Below are 21310 nucleotides of genomic sequence, written 5' to 3'. Positions count from 1 at the left end.
TAAACACAAGTACCAATCATTATCAATTAAAATTTCTGTTGGATTTTTGTTATTCAAATGTTAACAGATATCAGATAACACAATACATGTACTATGTCAGACAGGAATAAACATAATAACACTTATACTAATGCTAATGTTCTGTTGTCTTAAGTCTGAAAACATCACTATTTTTTTTTTATTTTGTTCTGTAACTTTACAAAAAGAGGTAAGATTTGTATCAAAGAAATCTAGAAGCAAAGGCCATATTTTTTTGGGAAGTGTTTTATGTGTTTCAAGGAAAGATTCAGGGGGAAAAATCCATGGGGAAGTTTAAAGTAACTTAGTTGGAATTTCACTTGGTTCACAAATAAAACAAATACATGTAGTGAGCAAACAAACTGTAGTGCCCCATTTTAAATAAAGAAGATATAATTTTATGGGAAGTTACGAAAAATCCTGGGTAGAATTTCAAAAGATTTACAAATACATGTACAAGGAGTTGTAAAAACAATTTGATTTTAAGAGTCACTTTAATAGCAGGGGTATCAAAATTCTCAATGAATGCACTCACTCTTTGTGCTGCAAGCTGTGAGCGGAGCTCAGCGACCATCAGGTCTCTGTCCCGCAACTCTATCTTCAGACGCTGTAAAATCATAAAATTGCTACCATCAATTATGAACAAGTTATTAAAGAGCTAAAAGATTGTGCTCTCTGCCATTAAAATTGCAATCTGTGAGTTACAGTAACTAAAGGAAGACACAACAAAGGATAATGAATGTAATTCATTATACAAATTTCAACAGTTCAAGACAAGTAATAACTAAAAACCATGCAATTAAACTTTGTGGTGAGACTAAAGTCTATATGGTAAAACTTTTGTAATGTTGAATGAATTGTTGACAATATCATATTCCTGATTGAGCCAAAATTGAATCCTTGATTACAGTTCAACTCATACAGTAAATACAAGTAAATGTTTGCTAATATTTCTGCTATGGGAATATCTAAACATTTAATTCATGTACATGCCATGTGAAACATATTTATCATTAAACAGCAAGCCTCTTTGGAAAGACAGATAAAGAGTTGGATTCATTTGTTAAAGTATGTGTACATTTTTTGAGTCAGAACATGATCAAACAACATAAACCAAATTCATTCTTAAGAAATAAAAAGAACTTGAAATCACAAATCTCTGTGTCCTGTAAGAAATTCACCATGCCAAAAATATCTGTATATACATTACCCTGTGGCCATAGCACATTTGCTGGTAAATTGAAAGCTCTACATTATAAATTTTTCAGCAACACCCTAATCTATTAATAATAGAGAGGTTGAGATTTTAAACGGGTACGCGTACGTGTGTTAAAACTTCACGTACACGTACACATTTTTGTAATTTATCAGTTGAGATTTCTTAACTTGTAGGATATAAATGTGTACGTAAATCGACGCAGTTTTGTGACATGAATTTATTTAGTTAATTCCAAATAAATGGTAAATTTCTTATCAATTTTCATGCAAATGAAGTTTAAAAATCTATATACTGTATCACAAGAATATATTCACTCATCAATAAGATTTTATTTGTTGTAAAAAGCTACACGTTTGTACTTACGTGTAGACGACACTCTACAAGTTTAGAGAACGTGTAGAAACCATGTCGACACAAAAACTGATGACGTAATATGCGAAGAATTTAGGTGATTCCCCTAGTTCACGTACACGTACCCGTACACGTTTGAAATCTCAACCTCTCTAATATCAATTCTCTGCAACATGGAACGAAATACTATGAACTTTTCATACATGCTTTAAACAAACCTCATTGAATCTGTCTGCTTCCCCAAGACGCCTCATCAACAGGTCTCTCTGCTCGCCCAACCGAATAGCAGCTGTCTCGGCTTGATGCTGTTCCCTCAACAGTCGCCTCAGAGCGCGATTTGTCGCCTCAAAGTCTGTCAATTTCTCCAGGAGGCTGTCTTTCTGTTTAATCATTCTGTTGTAGTCAGAGGAGGTTATCCTGTTATCCTGTTATAAATAAAAGACAAGTATGAAATATTATCTACCGGTAGATTCGGTTAAACTACAAAGATGTTTGTAGCTGTCAGATTGGTCTTTTAACACATGCAAAAAGTATTCCTTTTCCTCAAAATTTTAACTTAAATATTTTATGAAGGGGGGGGGGGCTAAAACTGACCTCTCTCAGTCTTCTAAAGCCTTCTCTCATTTCATTGACTTGTTTTACAGCTGCCTGTCCATCCATTTCTACTTCAATTAGTTTCTTCATTAGTTTCTCCCTCTCATTAGAAAGAGCCTGCACATCACATCTATAGGAGAAACAAATTTGATAAAAAAAATTAAATAAATAAATGTTTACATATAAATGTAAAAAGAACAACCGGAAAAATAAACATATTCATCTTATCTTATCATCGCCTTGAAAATTTTGATAAGAAATCAACAAGCTGTTACAGGTTAATTCTATTTCCTACACAGAATTTGACATTTTCATTGAATATAATGACAAACCAACCTATTTACGTTAGCCTCTTCACTGAGCATCTCCATGCTTTTCCTGAGGAGGTGATTTTCGTGCTCTGCCATGGACAGCTCATCTTTGGTTTCCTCAAGCTCTCGCTCCTGAACATCCATTACATGCCTGCTTGTTTCCAACATTTCCTCTCTCTTTTCCAACTCTCTTTGACTGTGCTGCAACTCAACCTAAAATTTCATACAGAGTTTATAGCACAAAATTTACATTTTGTATACCATTTTGTGTGTTTTGTTTTTGTTTGATAAATTATTTGCTTGTTTTGCATTTCAGGATTTTATTATTTTAATTTGTGGTGGTGTTGGTAGTGATGCAAAGGAATTAGTGGGTATTTTTTTGCATTGTTGGTGATGCTTGTGTGTGTGTGTGGGGGGGGGGGGGTAACATAATCAAAATGCAAGAGATATGTGATTGATTTAGTTTCCAATGATTTCTTACGATTCCTACCTCATTTTTCAATGACCCCATCTCTGACATAAGGTTTTCAATTTTCTTCTCATAATTTTTCATTTGACCATGGACGCGTTCTTCTTCATCAGTGGATAGGTCTTCCATATTGAGGCCATCTTTTGGTGTATTTATTTCTAGTCTGTGTGTGGGGCCCTGGTGAAGAAAAGGTCATCATTTTTCAATGTCCATTGCATAACAGAAAATGTTGGCTTTCAAAAGACAAGTCTTTAGCCCAAAAATACATGCCAAGGTGAAATTTTTAAAATGAATGTCTGAATGTGAAACAATTCTTGATAAAAACAAAAATCTATTGAGACTTGCATAAGCAAAATAATAATATCACACAACATGCAATACAATTAATGTGTGCAGCTTTCCATGCACTGCACTGATAATCTCTTCTACATGATCTACTTCCTCCGTGTTCCACATATGTACAGCATGCATTTCAATACCTTCCAACAGTACCGACTTGGTTTTGATCTCGATCTTGGTCTCCTAGTTCTGTCTCCGCAACCAAAACAGGCACCATGGTTTGGATGCCACTTTCAGTAGAGGAACATCACATCAGTACAGTTTTGGATGTATCAATTTCTATAGACTTGCTATGACAAAATTTATTTTCCTTACACTTACATCTTATATTTAAAATACTGAGGGTATACTGTTGTCTTACCTGCCACGATACTTTCTGTCCTTTGGTGGCGCGACCAGGAGCTGGCACCCATGGACCAGTGACAGGAGTCTTTACTCGCGAAGATGCAGATTTGCTTCGAACAGATTTGCCTGATTTGACACTTGTTATTCCAGAACCAGTCTAAAAATATCAAGGAAGATAATTTTTATTACAAAATTTAAATCTGTCAAAATGAATTTTTTATTGATGCAAATGTGCGTATATGACATCTACCTTTTTTGTTACTTTTTTTCCTTTTTGCTTTACATGAACATGAACTGGAATATCATCTTCTACATGAACATGAACAGGGGAGGTTGCTCGTAATCCTCTTTCAACAGGCATGATTTTGCTGCTAAAAACAGAAAAATAATACTTATTACAAATTATTGCTACATAATACTACAATAGATTTTCATTATCACTTATAAATATTGAAAGATTTACAAAATGAGTATGCAATCATTAATCAATTAATAAATTATATTCAATTTTTAAGTTCAACCAAACAAATACTTAGATACTTATGCATCAAATTTAATTTCAATTAACAATTTGCTTTGAACAGTTTTATAAATTAATAAAGTAAACGGAATATGTCAATTCTTTGCATACACGAAACAGATAATTTGACATAAATCTGCATTCAATGGGCTTAACCTGGACCTAGTTGTTCAAAATTCTCATTCTTGTATGACCTCATTTGACAAATATATACAATTGAAACATAAGTTGAAACATTGCTATTTGAAACATCCTAAACTTAGCATGTTAGAACATGTTTATTTTCTGCAGTTATTGACTTGTACACCTCAGAACAAGAAATAACTTTTTGATAAAGACTCATGTATGGAACTAAATCCAATATCGGAATACATTTTGCATATACACATCTGTGTTACTCATCAATGATTGATTGCACCTATAACATGAATATTTCATTTGACCATCTGTCCCAACTTGTTCTTGGAAGCGGGTTACGCTTCAGGTATGCATTCGAATATTTTAAAAATAAATCGAAATTTGCGACTTTGATAACGAAAAGTTCAAATTAAATCATAAGCATTCACCTGTGAGTCGATGCCTTTCTTATCTAACACAGAAAAGAGAGATTCTCATTGTTTTCGTGCGGAATCCTCCTCGAGTTTTGTTGTTGTTCTGCAAACCATTAACTCGTTTTTCATTGGTTGATTTATTTTGACGTTTTATATACCGTCTTATCCTTCTTCACTAGAGAACTCCTTACAAGGGACTTAACTCTATCGCGGATTTTTTTTTTGATAAGTTGAATAAAAAAAAAACCAATATACATTTAATGAATTTTTTTCTTCTGTTTTTTTTCCCTAAGACAATTTGATTATTTAATTATATTTGCTTTTTGTTTAATTTTTTAGTTCCGTCGGGTGAGGAGGGTATTTTAAATTTCTCCTTTTTTTGGGAGGGGGGGGGGGAGGGGAAGGGGGGGGGGGCAGAGATTTCATTTATATCTCGAGGGTTGTTCTGTTTTTGTTTGCAAGTGTTATAAAAAATGAATGTAAATAGTATTTAATTACCTAGTTATCATGATATGCACTACTTTCATTCGAAATTTCCAAATTGAGATGCGTTTTTTTTTTTCTTTAAATGACTGGAATAATTAAGTGTCATTAGTTTCAAAATGTACTTCAGATTCATGTAAGGATTAATGATTGCTGATGTTGACTTTAATGCAAACAAAAAGTACATAAAAATAACAAGAGATCAGAACTGACTGTTGTTCATACCAGGGACGTATAGGGGCGTATACATGTATGTATACCTCCATGTTCATACGCAGGTTATATCATTTGTATATATTCCTTTCATCCACCTTTAATCAATGATTCGTCAATTTCTTCATTTGAATTGCACTGATATTTTCAAGATTTCGACAGTTGGTCTTATTTTGCTAGAGATTACAAGTTTCCGCAAGACGTGCATCATTCAATTCACAGAGTTATTGCCCGTTTTCCGATAATCCAATCGATCAGGGTGAAGTGCATTTATCAAATCTTCTCCTGAGATAGGATGGGGTATTTTAATTTCATGAAAAGCCATTGTTATATAGAAAATATATGCATATTGAATTTAAAAAACCCAAAAGATTATCTATGTATGAATTTCTAAAATTATTTCAAGCATTGCGAATATATGTGTTTTGTTACATCATAGGCGTCGGAACCGTGGGGGGGGGGGGGGGGGGGGGGGGGGCTAGAGGGGGGGGGGGCTTAGCCACTTTTTTTGCAAAGTTAGACCTAACTATTAGGGACATAGCATCATAGATGGTTGAGCCCCCCCCCCCCCCCCCATCTTTTTCTCGCAGCTAAGATAATTGTTCCTAAATTTACCTTGAAAGATTGAGAAGTTGGAGTCATAAAAAATTTGGTAGGTAAGATTTGCTTTTGGAAGCATAGGTATACCCCCCCCCCCCACCCACGGATTAGGATTTCCATGATTTTGGGAATTAGTTGTTTTTTTCCTCAATATTTCTGAGGATTAGTCTAGCCCCCCCCCCCCCCCCCCACTTTCAATTTGCTTCCGACGCCAGTGTACATGACGTCAAGCAATGAGGGTATATATAGTTGTGCAGCGTCATTCATCTAGCTAGCCAAGGGTTTCTGATACATTACGTTCTCATAAACTTATGAAGAACGTTCGACATCTCTCTCTCTCTCTCTCTCTCTCTCTCTCTCTCTCTCTCTCTCTCTCTCTCTCTCGTAACACAATACTACTGATACCCACTTCTGGGGCTTCCTTACCTGTCCATAATTATATAGAACCTACCCCATTTATCATCTCGATGATCAAGGTGCTGTCCCCCGAATCTGTCATTCGCCTCTCGCTCATAATGGGTCTGTAATGTATGCACCGCCGACCCACGGTAATGATATGGACCACATGCCCTCACCCCGTGACACTGTCATCAACAGGAAACCGGAGAACCCGCGAAGACGAACGGGAGGACAGAGGACATTTTCCTTGCTACCCCGACACAAATTATCTGCCAGTTTTACCGGCTACTTGTATGTCCATGATTAGAGCGTATTAAACCTTGATATTGGTATTTTTGGATATAAAGTTCTCATTTATGGCCAATTTTTCTGCAATGGCAAAAAATCTTAATTAAAAGGAACTGCAATTTTTAACACTTGGTCAGTGTGCAATCCAAATGATTATTGCTTTGTAACAAAGGGTTCCAAGTCTCGCGGACAACCAGATAACTTGTCGAAAGAACACACGAAAAAGACAACGCGTTTCCTGGTATGATTTTACAGATGAAAAATACCAGGAACATCTGAAAAGAGATAAAAAAGACATGATTTTACATATACATATTTAATTTAGTGCCATTATACATATTGTGCGTTATAAATGAGTTTTTAATGATAATTTTCGAGTGTTTCATGAGTAAAATAAGATAGGAAGCGCGTCTGTTTAATGTGTCAAGGATGATCACGTGACACTTAAATGAAATATAGGTATAATATGCAAAGAATAGTCGGAAAGTACAAATCTAAAGGAAAGAAACTTGATAACTCTTTTAATAAATATAATTATATTAATTAATATACAACTGCAAGTGTTTGGTTAAGATTTGTAATATACGGCACAATTGTACATAACATGAACATGCCACTGTCATACACAAATTACTTATTTACTTACTAACTATATTTAGTATATAACAAACAAAAAAGGGGGAATTCATCTCGCAATATATTGCATAGCTATTGAAACTGAAACACCAAAAGGGTAGAGGGTGTCTCAAGAATAGCCCCATCTGACTGCCGCTGATTTCGGTCCGTGTCAAATTATGATTAATTTAACAGAAGGGACCATGAATATGCCAATGATTAAAAGTAACAGGTTCTTATCAGTATTTTCACTTTAAAAAATTCTTTTTCTCACACGTGGAGGATTTCTCCCGCATCACGCACATTTTAACTTCTTTTTATTTCCCAATGCTAGAAAGCTGCTCAGCCGTGATTATAATTTCTGAAATTCAATTGTCGAAGTTTTTAACATAGCATTAGTGAGAAAGATTTATTGAGATATCAAATACAATTAGTCGCATTTTTTCTTTGAAAACTACTCTTTCTCCTTTTGAAATCACAAGTTCAAGAAGCGTAAATTGCTACATTAACTATGAAAATAATAATTCATATATAAATATCTTATTTTGGTCTATGTTGCTACTTTTCGGCTCAGTTCAAGTGATAAGAAATAAATTGCCAAATTATAGGGTCCTCTTAAAAAGGCATGCTTTGGAGGACACTTCACATCTTCAGCAGAACTAATGGATTTTACACAGTGCTATGAATTTCACTTTACAGATTATCATTCAAATCTGTGATACACTTTTTGAACACGGTAATTGCATCAGCGTTGGTGTTTTTTAGCCATCTTCCCTCGCCGTTGAACTAGGCGGTTTGTTATGACGTGACAGGAGCTGAAATAACCTGACAATACCCTCACCCCACCGAGGACAGTCCTAGGGGACCCACGGACGGGGAGGCAGGTAAGTCAAACTATCCTAATGTGACTCTTTTTTTATAATAGGGCCACGGTAGATTTTCTGCGATTCTTGTTTCACTATATAAGTGCAGATTAGAAACGTATTAGATAATTGTTTGTTATCAACTCCCTGCTGTAAATATCAATTGTTTTTGTAATTTTTTATTATTCATAATCGGTGTTTATATATTTAGATTTTATTTAAACACCTTCATGTATATATTTATCGATTCCTAACTACGGAAAACATGATACGAGAAAGACAGGTCAAGAATTTAATTTTACTATCTATAATTGTGACTATTTTATTTTTTACAAACGCCTACTCATCAATTCTCAACGAGAGAGAGAGAGAGAGAGAGAGAGAGAGAGAGAGAGAGAGAGAGAGAGAGAGAGAGAGCGACTTCCCTTAGGCTGAAAGTCCACAAAATCTACAACATAATATTAATTATACAGGAAGAATCCTATTGGGTTTTGGTGAATTGGGTATTAAATTTGAGGGCATTATTTAATTTCAAATAAATACAACAAAAAAGACCATTTTCACGGGAACATGACGAATCGTACCTTTTTCACCATCAAAGTATTTAAATCAATTAGATAAAACATAAACTACCCAGATAGTTTTCTTAATTTCATATCTAACACTGTGGTTGGGTTTTATTCTGGGAAATTCTCTGACTCAAAGGAAGACGGACTTTTACGACAAGGAAAAAATTGGAACAAAAAGATCTTTATGTGTACATTTGACTACGAATTTAAGAATGCTTCCAATTTCTTCTCTAAACGATGCAAATCTTTAATTGCAAGGAATGGCAAATTTTTCAAATGAATCATGGTAAAAGTTTGATCTGTAATTAGGGGGAAATATTCGACTTGTCTTGTCCATTTGTTTATATTACGGGGACCATGGTAATTGTTTTATCCGAGAAAATACGTGATGTGTCACGATAAAAAGAGAACTTGTGAAAATTACGCGAAGGACAGTCTATATCTGATCAAAATCCTCGTGAAAATGGACAGACAATGGCAGCGGGCCTGAAAATGGGGATACGTGGCTTGTAATTGGAAAATTAGCCATTGTCAGTGAATAAAAAGACACTTTCAAAATGAAAACGAAAAGGCACTCTCCTTGTTGTCACGAGATTTTTACGAGTACTATTTATAATTCTGTAGTGATTATCTTTACAAATACTCTTTCGTCCTTTTTTTGCATGAATCACCATTTGAGAGTGAAAAAAAAGCGAGATTTAAACTTTTTTCTTTAAAAAGTTTTTTTTCTACCTCAAGTATTGTTTGCATTCTCAATTTTTATAGAATTATTATGCTCGGTGATAATTTTGCATTGTTGTTCCGAAAAGCTGGGAGAGTAATAAAGGGGTCGCAGCCTTGATTCACAGTTGAACAGTAGATCTAGATAATTGAACAGTCCATAATTATAGCCTAGGTGCTGTCAGAATTCGAAATCAAACACAGGAACCTGGGATCTCAGCGCCAGTATTGATCTGTGTTTTATCTAAATCAACACGATTTAGAAGGCGTGCACAATTTGATTTTACAGGACATTTGTGATTGCATAGCAGGAAAAAAGCCTTCTCATTACTGACATCAACGGATTGGACCGGCGCATCCTCCGTGCAAGTCGCAAGGTAAGAGTTTTAATTAAATTAGATAATATATTTTGCACCTGTGTATTGTGTAAAAAATAAAATGGCAACCTCTAACCCCTACACCCCTCTAAAAAAACAAGTTTTATTCGTTTTTTATCATTCATTTTTTAATGGAATACTTGTTCAGCTTCTCTACAAATGAAATATTCTTTTAAGGAATTAATATTCCACCACGCTTGAATAGCTCAGCATACTGGATGATTCTGCTGATTAGAGAATTCGTAAAAAGACAGTTTGGCGACATCGTTCATTTAATATTGATGTAGAATGGTTGGAGCTAAATACACCAATATTAGCTTAATGCACGCTGGGGTGAACATGAATATAAACAAATTTCATGAAAGAAGCATTAGATGATGATGCTTTAACATGCACACTAAATTAAGCCCAGTTTTCATCTTGGCCAAGTAAAGGAGTTCTTTTTGATATAACATTGATTTTGCAATTGATTTCATGAGAAATATGCATATAAACTGTTTCTTCTGTGCATTTAAAACAAATGGAAAAGCAGGTAAGATTGCCTTAGAGGTAAAACATACTTTTAGATTAATATTTTTCTGATTTCAGATATTTTTTTTCATGCTTTTGTTGCTGTTTTTTTTTGGCAAGGGTTAGAAAATGAAAATGATTCCAATTAAAATTCAAAGTTTACTTTGATTTGAATATCTTTAATGATTTGAAAACAATTTTTGAATGTTATTCTTTAAAATCTTTGATTTCACATACATTTGTAAAACTATTTCTTTTTAACTTGTGTTTTGAAAAGGCTTTAAAACTTCCAACATGTTATGCAATTATTTGAGCTAAACTGGCATCAATTGTTCCGTCTTTTATATCACCCACTTATATTTGGTGCTTTATGACTCATGCATGAAAACACAATAAAATTATAGAGGATTTTATTATCAAAATTGTTTAAAACATCATGAGAAAGATGGGGTATTTAAATCTTATAAAAATGGATAAAAGGCAAACAACCAAAAAACTGGAGAATCCATTTAAACTCTTGTCATTTTGTGTTATGCAGGGGTTGTGGGATTTTGTTTGACTTTTGCGTAAACCTGATCATTTCTACCAAATTATTGTACATTTTGATAAAAACCTGTTGTATTTATCCTCTTAAGACTTTTCTGTATGTTTGGAATATTCTTCAGTGCATTATTTGCATAGAATCAAATGTCAGTAGAAATACTACGTAACTAAAATCTTCTATTAAAGATCTACAATTTTTGTCTGATGTATGCAAATCCTCCTTATGGGTATTTGAATGCGGAGTGGTATATCACTTTGATTATGAATCGGTGAGGATTCTGCTTGATTAGATGTTAGCTCCACAATCTGTCTGTCTCCATTGAAGTCTAATAACCAGTCCGTCTGCCTTTTTTTCCAGGTAATTTCCACTTTGGATGCAGTGCCCATCAGATCAGGTAAAAACCTTCAATCAAATATCCATTTAAACTCCAACAGATTTTTTTTGTTCACTCTTCAGTTTTTCATTGTCATCCCTGGTTTCTGATCAAGGGTCTACCTTACCATCAATATTGAATCGGAGGATTTCTCTGTTTTTCTACTCGAGGAGAACCGTCTCCTTAGGGCAGGACACATCGGAAATTAACACTTGTTTCTTCTGTTTGTTTTTAATTTGAATTAGCCAGTTTCTTTACTGATTACCCAATTCCTTAATCCTGTTACCTCCCTAAACCTGGTGTGGATTACTTGATATCTAAGATAAGGACCACTTAGGGGATTTCTTTATCTTGGTTTACCTCCCTTTGTTCTATAGGGTCTTTGATTATACAGGGATTCAGTAGATTACTTAATTTTTATGTCATAGCTTACTTTAGTAGCAGTAGAAGGAAGCAGCTGATATAGTAGAATTGATGACATCTTGTGTCCAGGTATTTCATTTTCCATTAGTAGGACTGTGCTTTGGTTAATGAAAACTAATGCCAGGTTTTAGTTACATTGACAATACCATAAATCAATAGTCTTTCATTAAGCACAGCTCTCACCTAATCCCTGGGAATAGCACATGCAGGGGAAGTAACTTTTGGATGTCATCACTGAAGTGTGATCTAAAATAATGATATAAAAAGATGGGAGAAATATCAAGTGTAACTTCCGGCGATTGAGATGGCGAAGTGATTGATTCTTTATGAAATTTGCGTTAATCTGCTTTTGTCCGGCCCCAATGCCCCATGTCCAATGTTGTTTCAACAAATGGACTTGACATAAAAAAATCTGTTGTTGGGAGAGCGAAGTGTTGACAGGGTATGGGGGATTCTGTAAGCTGTTATACAAACGTCGGCCGTGCATCTTTGTTGGGCGATAATGTTTAGATCCCTACTGTAAATCCAGCGTGTCAATATTATACCTGGTCATTACTGATACTTCAACCCGAGGAGGAAACGCGGGGTTTAAATTTGACAACGGAAACTTGTATTTGATTTTGAGTTCAGGATAGATTGTTTATTTGGAAATGCTTTATCTGCACTATCAGCTGTGTTTTTGGGGAAAGAGAAAGTTATAAATGATCTCAATTGGTATCCATCATGAGGTAAGTTAAAAAGTCAGTTTTTTACAGAGTGTAGGAAAAGTTCATTGAATCAGGATGTAGATATTTCTAAAAAGTTTTTATCTATTTATCAGAAAGTTTAATGTACATTGAGGCAACAAATTTTAAAAACTGTATAAGCAAAAAACCTAATGTTGCATTAAGCAAGTATATACATTTGATCCTTTCTTTTAAATTCATTTATCATAATGTCATCTTGGAAAGCAATTTGAATAAATGCATCACTAAATGCAATGGATGATTTAGCTTGAAAAATGTTGAAAATGGTACATTAGATTATCAGTTTTTCTTTCTGTTTTTTTAAAATGCAAGTATAGGCTTGGTGAAACAAGCCTCCATTTTAAAAACTATTCTTTAATATTCAGTTATTTCTCATTTCTAATAATTCATTTCTGAATTAAGAAATATAATTTTACAAAAACAGAACACTTCCACATGTCTTTATATTTTATCAAAAAAGCATTTATATGTGGATGGTGAATTTCATGATGAATTATGATTAGAATACAGTATTTTAATTAATTTCTAAAATCTAAATTGATGAATAGAAAATATTAGTAAAATGAATAAATAAATAAGAAAAAAATTATGATTTAAAAAGAGTATTTATTTATCTAAGCTAGCATATCATTTTTGTGAAGTTTTTAAAAATAAAGTAGAATGCAAAAAGTTCATTTATTTGGTATCAATTATTTAACTTTAATGAATATGTAATAAACTAAATAAGAAAGCAATATTCCCTCCCCCCCCCCCCCCCCCACAATAATTTTCATCATTCATTTTATTTGAATCAATTTTAAGACTTGTATGTTTTATTTTGATTAAAAAAGGATGCAATAATTTAGATATATGTTAGTACACATATTTACTTTGACAGCTGTTCAGTACAAAAGTATCTATATTAAAATGTTATAATAGAAATATTAATGTTATTAATTTATTGTATAAAAAAGATATATTTATCATATTTCATTGTTATAAAACTCAATTAAAAAACAAACTATAATCTTCTCACTTGAATGAAAGATAAGTAAATTGTTCAGTAATGAGTTGTATTAATCTATGGCACCCTGCAGAAACAAAATTAGGCAAATTAATTTTGACTTCTATTTATTTACTCACAGTTGGACTTTGTTGATTTCTGGGGTAGATGTATGAAAGCATTGTGCTGGGCCGGATTAAGTTAATCACCAATCATGGCTACTTAAGTTTGATTGCCCGCTCTAGAGAGGTGATAAATTGTTGTCACCATGTTTCTCTGTATCAGGCGGTGATAAGGATGAAAGAACACCCCCCAGATAAGGCAGAAAGTCCCCCCTCGCTATTGTGGGCCATTTTTTGGTAGCGGGCTTAATATCGAAAAGTTTCCTGTTGGACTAAATAAGACCATTTACATTGATAAGGAGGGGTGTTGAGATTTGAGGGCTTACCACGGCTCTCCCCCCATGTGTCCCCAGCTAATCTATTTAGCTCCCTGGTGGGTCCCTTTAAAAACTAGTTTTTCTTTAATTTGCAAACTTTTAGAAATTGGAGTGAAATGTTGGTTTCTTGGACTGTTCCGATAAGGGTTTGTTTTCTCTGCCTGTTTGAGGGATCTACAATATTTGTGCTGGACTTACTCCATGATAAGTGGGATCGTGTGGTACCACCAAGCAAAATCTCGTCTGTCATCTGTTCCCCAGGTTCCTCTCCAGATGATAACCAATGTTCTTTCGAAAAACATATGTAATATATATCTAGATATATCCAGTCCTCAAACTGAATAATTGTGAAAATTTGTATGGAACTCAAAAAAATTATTGGTAAAACAATTTCTTTGAGAAGAATACTGAACCATTTGTAGTGCATGCATTTGATATATTCTCAGATTATTTATATACCAGTATTTCGACTTTGTTTCAGATATTCATGCATTTGTTTAAATTTTTAGGAGATGAATGAAAACAATCCAGTTGACTGATTAAAATGAATAAGGTCATCATCATGAAGGTGCTTGAGGTCCTATTGATGATCTGCTTCATCAGAACTCTTCATGGACAGGAGACAGAGGAGCTCAACTACAAGATCCTAGAGGAACAGATGCCCTCAACCTTTGTAGGAAACATAGCCAATGACAGCAATATAAGAAACGAAGTGACGCCCGTGATGCTGAAGCAGTTGAAATTTCAGATCTGGAATGGTGGAAACACTGCATACGACAAGTTGTTCCGCATCATTGAATCCACAGGTCGTCTTGAAACGGCAAAACTTATCGACCGAGAAGAGGTTTGTCAGCCCACCAGCAGCTGTATCCTAAGTCTGGGAGTGGCAGTTTTTAAGCCAGACAACGAGTTGCTGAAAGTGATTAAGGTGCTTGTGACGGTGGATGACATCAATGATAACTTCCCTGCCTTTCCTCAGCCTTCCATATCCCTTCAGATCTCGGAATCCAGTGACATTGGTCACACTCTCCTGACCAGCACCGCCCACGATGGGGACAGCGAGAGTCAGAACTCGGCCTTGACCTACCAGCTTCTGTCTGGCGGGAACACCTTTAGCGTCCGGACTGTTCCAGATGTGGACTCTAGAGAAAATCTGGAGATTGTGGTGGAGAAAAAACTGGACAGAGAAGTACAAGATTTCTATCAGTTAGTGATTGTGGCCAAAGATTCTGGGAGTCCACAAAGAAATGGAACTCTGCATGTAAATATAACTGTGCTGGATTCCAATGACAATGCTCCAAGCTTCCTCAATAACACTTACAATATAACGGTACAAGAGGACCAAGCTAAGGGAACAGTAATAATCAATTTATCTGCAGAAGATGATGATATTGGTGATAATGGCAAGGTTACTTATGAGTTCAGCTCTCGGACCTCTTCACAGGTCAAAGATGCATTTCTGTTAAATGAGACAACAGGAGAAATTAAGATCAGCAGTCCTTTGGATTATGAGCAGGAAACCAAGTACCAGTTTGTTGTCATTGCAAGAGACAACGGCAGAACCTCCCTGTCAACACAAGTCATTGTCAACATCACAGTGTTGGACATCAACGACAATGCACCACAGATCAACATCAACCTGCCACCAGGGGGCACTGGGGTGGTAGAGAATGCGGAGATCGGTCAGTATATAGCCACTGTGGTTGTAACTGATTCGGATGGAGGTGAAAATGGAACTGTCAATTGTACCATCTCTAACGAAAACTTTAACATTGTGAAAATGTTCTCAAACATATTCAAAATTACATTGGGTAGTCGGTTGGACAGAGAAAGAGTACCTGAGCATAATGTGACCATCAACTGTTTTGACTTTGGAAAACCTCCCAAAACTAACAAGACTTTCTTCTATGTTAAAGTCAGTGATGTTAATGATAATGTTCCTGTGTTTAGCCAAAACATTTACGAAGTTGATTTTCCAGAAAACAACAACATTGGTGATATGGTGGTTCATGTTACTGCTACGGACAAAGATGAAGGGGAAAATGGCCAGGTTACCTACAAGTTTAAAACTCTTCAGTCATATTTTGCTATCAACCCTACGTCTGGAATAATCTCAGCAAATCATATTTTTGATAGAGAAAACATGTCTGATTTAACATTTCAAGTTATTGCAAGTGATAATGGCGTCAATGGGCAAAAGTTTACATCTACTGCAACAGTTGTTGTTAAAATTACAGACAAAAATGATGAATATCCAATTTTTTCCAGGAATAGATATGATATTATTGTCCCTGAAGAACAACCTATATCTAAACCCATTGAACAGTTTTCAGCTGTGGACAAAGACATTGGAGGAAATGGTCAGTTCTATTTCCGAATTGAAGAAGGATATTCAAATGTCTTTACAATTGATGCCTCTCGAAGTCTAAAAACAAAAATCCTCCTAGATCGAGAGAAAAAAGAGGAATACCATTTTCAAATCTATGTGATTGACAGAGGTACACCAGCCCTGACCAGTTCTGCTAATGTATCCCTCTACCTGAAAGACATTAATGATAATCCACCCCAAGTTTACTATCCTAATGATCGGAACAACTCAATTTCGCTATCCCTCCAGTCAGTACCTAAGACAATCATCGCCAGAGTGATCGCCAACGACACGGACAAGGGAGTCAATGCCCACCTAACCTACAGCATTATTCAGGGAAATGTTGTCAAGTTGTTCTCCATAGACAACCAGACTGGTGTCATCAGACTCGAGCGAGTTCCTGTGGAAGAGGAAGCAGGGACTTACAACCTTGTCATTGCGGTCACTGATTCTGGAGTTCCTTCCAAGACGAACTGGACTCATCTTGTCATCATTGTGGGAGAAAAATCCAATTCCCAGAATCTGATTATTGTCATTGTCGTTTGCTCTGTTACCATGGTGATCTCCCTGGCTCTGATCATGATTATTTGCATTATCAGAAAGAGAGACAATGAAAAGTACAAGGACAAGGGGAACCAGTTTAAAACGCCACACAAGAGCATCCTTAAAAAATGCCTTTTCTGTTTTGATTTCGAGAAAGATTCAAAATTATCGACAATGCCCGAGAACAACAATAAGTACAGCGAATCCTCCCATATGCCCTCTGATGATGACAAAATATACACACAACTAGTAAGTAAACCTTTGCTTCAAATTTCAAATGAGGAACTCAATGGGTCATTATTGATTGATAGTAGATTTAGTTTATTGATGGTTGAGTAAAACAGAACTAATGTTTGTAAGGTTGAAACTAGCAAAGTGCCACAATATGTAGTTAAGCTGGTAATGTAAATCTATCAACAATGACAATCAAAGTTTTCCTTATTAAAATGGGCTTGGTAAAAAACTAATAATAGTCCCTGAAAAGGAAGTGGATTTTCTGTGTTTGAGAACCCACCCCATTGCAATTAAAAGGTCTTTGCTGTCACAGATTGCTTGTAAAAATGCCAATACATTGAATCTCCAAACGAGCATTTAGGATTACAGTGAATTAAAATTAATTTTGAGCAATAGCGATTTTTTGTTAAAAATGTTGTGTGTACTTTGTGACACCATTGTAGGCCACAAAGCTTTTTCTTGCTAAGCGTTGGATAATTGACTTAAACCCAAAGTGGACAAAACGCAATGAGTTCACCGCATCAACACTATGCCCACAAGACAGTTAGAAACTGTAAAATGTTGACACTGTAGATTATAATTACTTTATATTAAATCTGTTATTTAGGTTTACATATGGCATTTTCTGTTGAGTATATTTTAAATGGATATCGCGGTTGTTTTTGGTTAAGAGCCTGTTAAAGACAAACTACTTGTAGGTCCTGTGTGAAGTTCAATCCACGCTCGCCGCAAAAATCGCTCCTACAAACATCTGTAGCACCCCCAAACAAATCTCATGTCATTCTGTAAAGTCCTTCGCAAACATTTCAATTTAATCTCAGAAAAACCTAGTTTTGGGTAAATCTTTGAACAAAGAGAGAATTTTGAGCCCCTTGTTTTCTTCTTGAGACATGTGTGTCTAAGCAAGTTCAAATTAAGAAGAAAAAAAGGATTTGTGTCAATATTCCAGATCTCATTGCAAATGATTTCAACAAATGTTTAGGTTGTAGATGTACAATTTCAAAGAGTGGCACCTGCAAAGACACATATTGGCAATTAAAAACAAGGTAGAAATTAGGAGTAACAAAATTAGAATAACAAAACCTGTAATATTGTTCCAAAATGTAAGAAAACTAATTTGTGAAGTCTTTAACTGTCGACAGGTCTGTAATTATGTGAAGAATAGAAGAACTAAATTATTCACGATAACAATAGGATAGACGCAACAAGTGAAAAACAGTGTATTATTTCCCAGTGTATAGGCTGTCGGTGGGTCTAGGTATAATGATGGGTCGTCAAAGCCTCTCTAGTGTTCTAGCTGTCCTTGTGTCCCGATTTGTTTGTACCGGGGATCTACCTCCCCATTAGTCTTAGCAATAATCCTATCTGCACATTGACATTGCTCTTGGTGACACTAAAATCCTGTTTATTTTTGGTATATTCAGGGACAGCAGACTGAGATTTGATTGAAAGGTGAATTAGGACAGTTTAAATTGTAAATGACACTCATGTTATATAAATATTGTCAGGTTATCATCCATCAAAATGATTAAATATGTAAAATAAAAGGTGGGTAACTCTGTCTGTAGAAGCTGATGGTTACCACAAAGCAAAGGGAATTAACTCTTGTCAACTTTTTGTAGGTGAGCAGCAATAAGCCAGATCTGACCAGGGTGGACAGTGGCATTGTGGAGCACTCACCCCCAGACAGTGGACATGGGGACAGCGTGGATGTTGGCAGTGAAATCTACAAATCTGGTAAATTATAGAATTGGGAGCAAAAAAATCCATCTATCAATCCGTTCAATATTAATGACACAAGATGCACAAAATGTAACAACATTTCAACTGAAATTAATTTGATGGAGTGGATTTTAATGATTTATAAAAAAAAAAAAATAATAATTCTAAGTTCATCATCTACCGCGGTAAATAAAATACGAATTTTATCTTGAATTTTAGACATTGATAAGCACCAAAAATATGAAAAGGCATTGATTTTTAAACATTTAACTCTTCATTAAAAAGTATAGTTTCTCCAAAACCATGCTCATGCAATATAATACTAGTGAATAAATAAAATAAAATCAAATGCCTAAAACACGTACTCAATGGAAAGATTATTTAGATACGGTAAATGATATGTGAATTTTTAAAAATCTAACAAACATGCTTGCTTTGTTAAATTCAGATATGGACCTTTCTTCAGCTCCTTATTCTTCATCTGGCTTTACCAACAAATCCACACACTCCCTCTCTGCTGGACACTCTGAACAGGATATTCCAAATAACTCCCCCTGGCATCAGAAGCCCAGAGTGACTTTCAGTGACTTCCAGCGTAACATCAGCCTTGATGAACAAGCGCTGCGGAGGAATCCTAAACCTCCGATTTATTTCGCCAGATTCAGGTCCAGTTCCGAATCTGAGCATTTATCCAAGGACTCGTCCATGAGTCAAGATAAAATAGACCTATCTCACAGCTCGTCATTCAAGCATAATAACATTGACTTGTCTCAGTCCTATTCTGGACCTTTCTTTTCAAAGAGTCTTGACAGGAACAATAAAAATATTCACTTTGCTCGAGCAAGACCAAAGCTCTCGCACCAGACATCTCGTTCTGCTGTGAGACGAGAACTTCCTACAATCAGTGCTTCTCCCGATCCATATGATCCTATTCAGGAGCTGACCGAGATCTCATACCAGGACACCAATCCTTACAGACATCACCATGACAACAGTTATTTCAGGGACCAATCCTCTTTTAATGGCAGCCAGTCCCAGATTTCCCAGGATCCATCGCTGGACTACAAAGGGAAGATAACTCTTGGAGACAACCAGTCGCAGCACTCCAATGACACCACCCTGGCGAGTTTTGCCATCAACCCCTCAAATTTTGACAGTGTGATCAATACTGATATTGTGGTTTGACATGTGTTATCATGATAAAACTATGAGACAATCAAAACTTTGTGCCATACTTATGACGTATAATACTGTATAGGTAGTGCTAAGCATTTTTCAGTTTGTTATTGTTTTTTAGTTTATTGTCATGTTTTATTCTAAATCCTTTAAAATTACGGCAGAATTACAAATGTACTATAACACTATAGTTTCATATCTCAAATAGCAATGAATTTATTGAAAATTGAGATGTGCTTAAAATATTATGGAGGTGAGGTAGTCAACATATTAACGATCAGATCTAGCTAACTTTTTAGATATGAATTAATTTTTAAAGCTATGAATTATCATATTATTAAGTATAGAAAATAGTTTATTTTAAAATTGAAAATGTCCCTATATCTTGATACAAATCTCTTTTTTTAAGGAGATTAATATAGTCCTAAAAATGGTCAGGACCATTCAGCCCCCTTAAAATATGGAGATCAGTTTTTCAGGTAGCAGATGTGATGTACGTCCAGCATGAAATTTTTTTTAGGAGATTTATGTAATATTTCAATTGTCTCAAACCCTGTAAAATGCTCAGTTTTTAGTTATATTGTTGATATAATGATTTTTATTTTAATGCTGTTTTGACTGAATTAATGTTTTAATAATAGTTCAAGAAAAGTCATCTCTAGATGACATGAAATAGAGATTTGATGTGTAAGTCAATAAAAACAAAGGTTATGATGTAAACAATAATCTGTTAACAAATGATTATAAAATCATTGACTTACACAGCAGCTATTTTTGTATATAATTATGTTTTCTAGTTTGGAACAGCTAGAATTTATTTGGTGCACCAATTCTACATTTATTTCCTGAGTTTGTTATACTATTTTACAGTAAGAAGCAAGATAATTATCTGATAAGTTGAAGTGGTACAAAAAACATATTTTGTAAAAAAAAAAAATGAAATCTTTTAAATGTTACCAAACAATTCTGTTAAAAATGCATGTATATCTTATGCAAATTCTTAATTGGTTATATTAAGTATATTTTCATATAAAATTTTGTGTATGCTATATTTTATTCATTTTTACATCACTTGAAAGCATGTTTGATGCATTAATTTAAAGTCTTCCATTTGCATTTTTTAAAATGAATATCTTTATGTATTACCAGTATATAAAATCAATCTTGTATACATTTGATAGATTAACAACATTCATCCATTAATATAGAAAATACTCAGGAAATTTTAGATTTGTAAGATTCATTTTTTTATATCAGCATGTATTTATGAATACATGTAATTGTTTTATATCAATTAATAAAAGATAACAATTAAGCTGTTGATTTTATTACGAAGAAATACATCAGAGTCTACATCAGTATACCATTTGAAGATGTAAGAATTATAATGTCATATATTTGCCATT

At 34.7% G+C, this 21310-nt stretch overlaps 2 protein-coding genes across 14 annotated transcripts in view; one reads left to right on the top strand and one right to left on the bottom strand.

The window, feature by feature from the left end:
* The window catches only part of LOC128193086 (outer dense fiber protein 2-like), a 13888-nt gene extending 9019 nt beyond the window's left edge, over positions 1-4869 (bottom strand). For 9 of the 11 annotated variants that reach the window (XM_052866327.1, XM_052866326.1, XM_052866332.1 and 6 more), the window contains exons 1-9: positions 4733-4869; positions 3897-4017; positions 3663-3803; positions 3442-3531; positions 2984-3139; positions 2519-2706; positions 2183-2312; positions 1807-2013; positions 554-625 (exon numbers count right to left, since the gene is read on the bottom strand). In XM_052866327.1, the coding sequence (XP_052722287.1) occupies positions 554-625; positions 1807-2013; positions 2183-2312; positions 2519-2706; positions 2984-3139; positions 3442-3531; positions 3663-3803; positions 3897-4007 (1095 nt within the window). In that variant the 5' untranslated portion in view covers positions 4008-4017; positions 4733-4869. The remainder of the gene's footprint in view (positions 1-553; positions 626-1806; positions 2014-2182; positions 2313-2518; positions 2707-2983; positions 3140-3441; positions 3532-3662; positions 3804-3896; positions 4018-4732) is intronic. The other 2 variants (XM_052866331.1, XM_052866334.1) reach the window with 1 other exon arrangement.
* A 3184-nt stretch (positions 4870-8053) lies between these two features.
* Positions 8054-20547, top strand: LOC128156270 (protocadherin-11 X-linked-like). 3 transcript variants are annotated; one of them, XM_052818337.1, is made up of 6 exons: positions 8054-8199; positions 9757-9844; positions 11256-11292; positions 14371-17021; positions 18629-18743; positions 19177-20547. In XM_052818337.1, the coding sequence occupies exons 4-6, from the start codon at positions 14406-14408 to the stop codon at positions 19911-19913; spliced, it is 3468 nt and encodes a 1155-aa protein (XP_052674297.1). In that variant the 5' UTR covers positions 8054-8199; positions 9757-9844; positions 11256-11292; positions 14371-14405; the 3' UTR covers positions 19914-20547. The 3 variants fall into 3 exon arrangements, with proteins under 3 accessions (XP_052674297.1, XP_052674296.1, XP_052674298.1); XM_052818336.1 differs by lacking the exon at positions 8054-8199 and having other exon boundaries at positions 9555-9844; XM_052818338.1 differs by lacking the exons at positions 8054-8199; positions 9757-9844; positions 11256-11292 and adding an exon at positions 11385-12422.
* Positions 20548-21310: the final 763 nt, after the last annotated feature.

The sequence above is a fragment of the Crassostrea angulata genome, chromosome 7 (assembly GCF_025612915.1).
Source record: "Crassostrea angulata isolate pt1a10 chromosome 7, ASM2561291v2, whole genome shotgun sequence".
Classification (NCBI taxonomy): Eukaryota; Metazoa; Mollusca; class Bivalvia; order Ostreida; family Ostreidae; genus Magallana; species Magallana angulata.
This window is presented reverse-complemented; position numbering and strand designations above follow the sequence as displayed.

Excerpts from the sequence above, each read along its gene's own strand:
- LOC128156270 (XM_052818337.1), top strand. The coding sequence starts at position 14,406 with ATGAATAAGGTCATCATCATGAAGGTGCTTGAGGTCCTATTGATGATC. Across the intron at positions 17,022-18,628 it reads ACAAAATATACACACAACTA|GTGAGCAGCAATAAGCCAGA; the intron begins GTAAGTAAACCT and ends AACTTTTTGTAG. Across the intron at positions 18,744-19,176 it reads CAGTGAAATCTACAAATCTG|ATATGGACCTTTCTTCAGCT; the intron begins GTAAATTATAGA and ends TGTTAAATTCAG.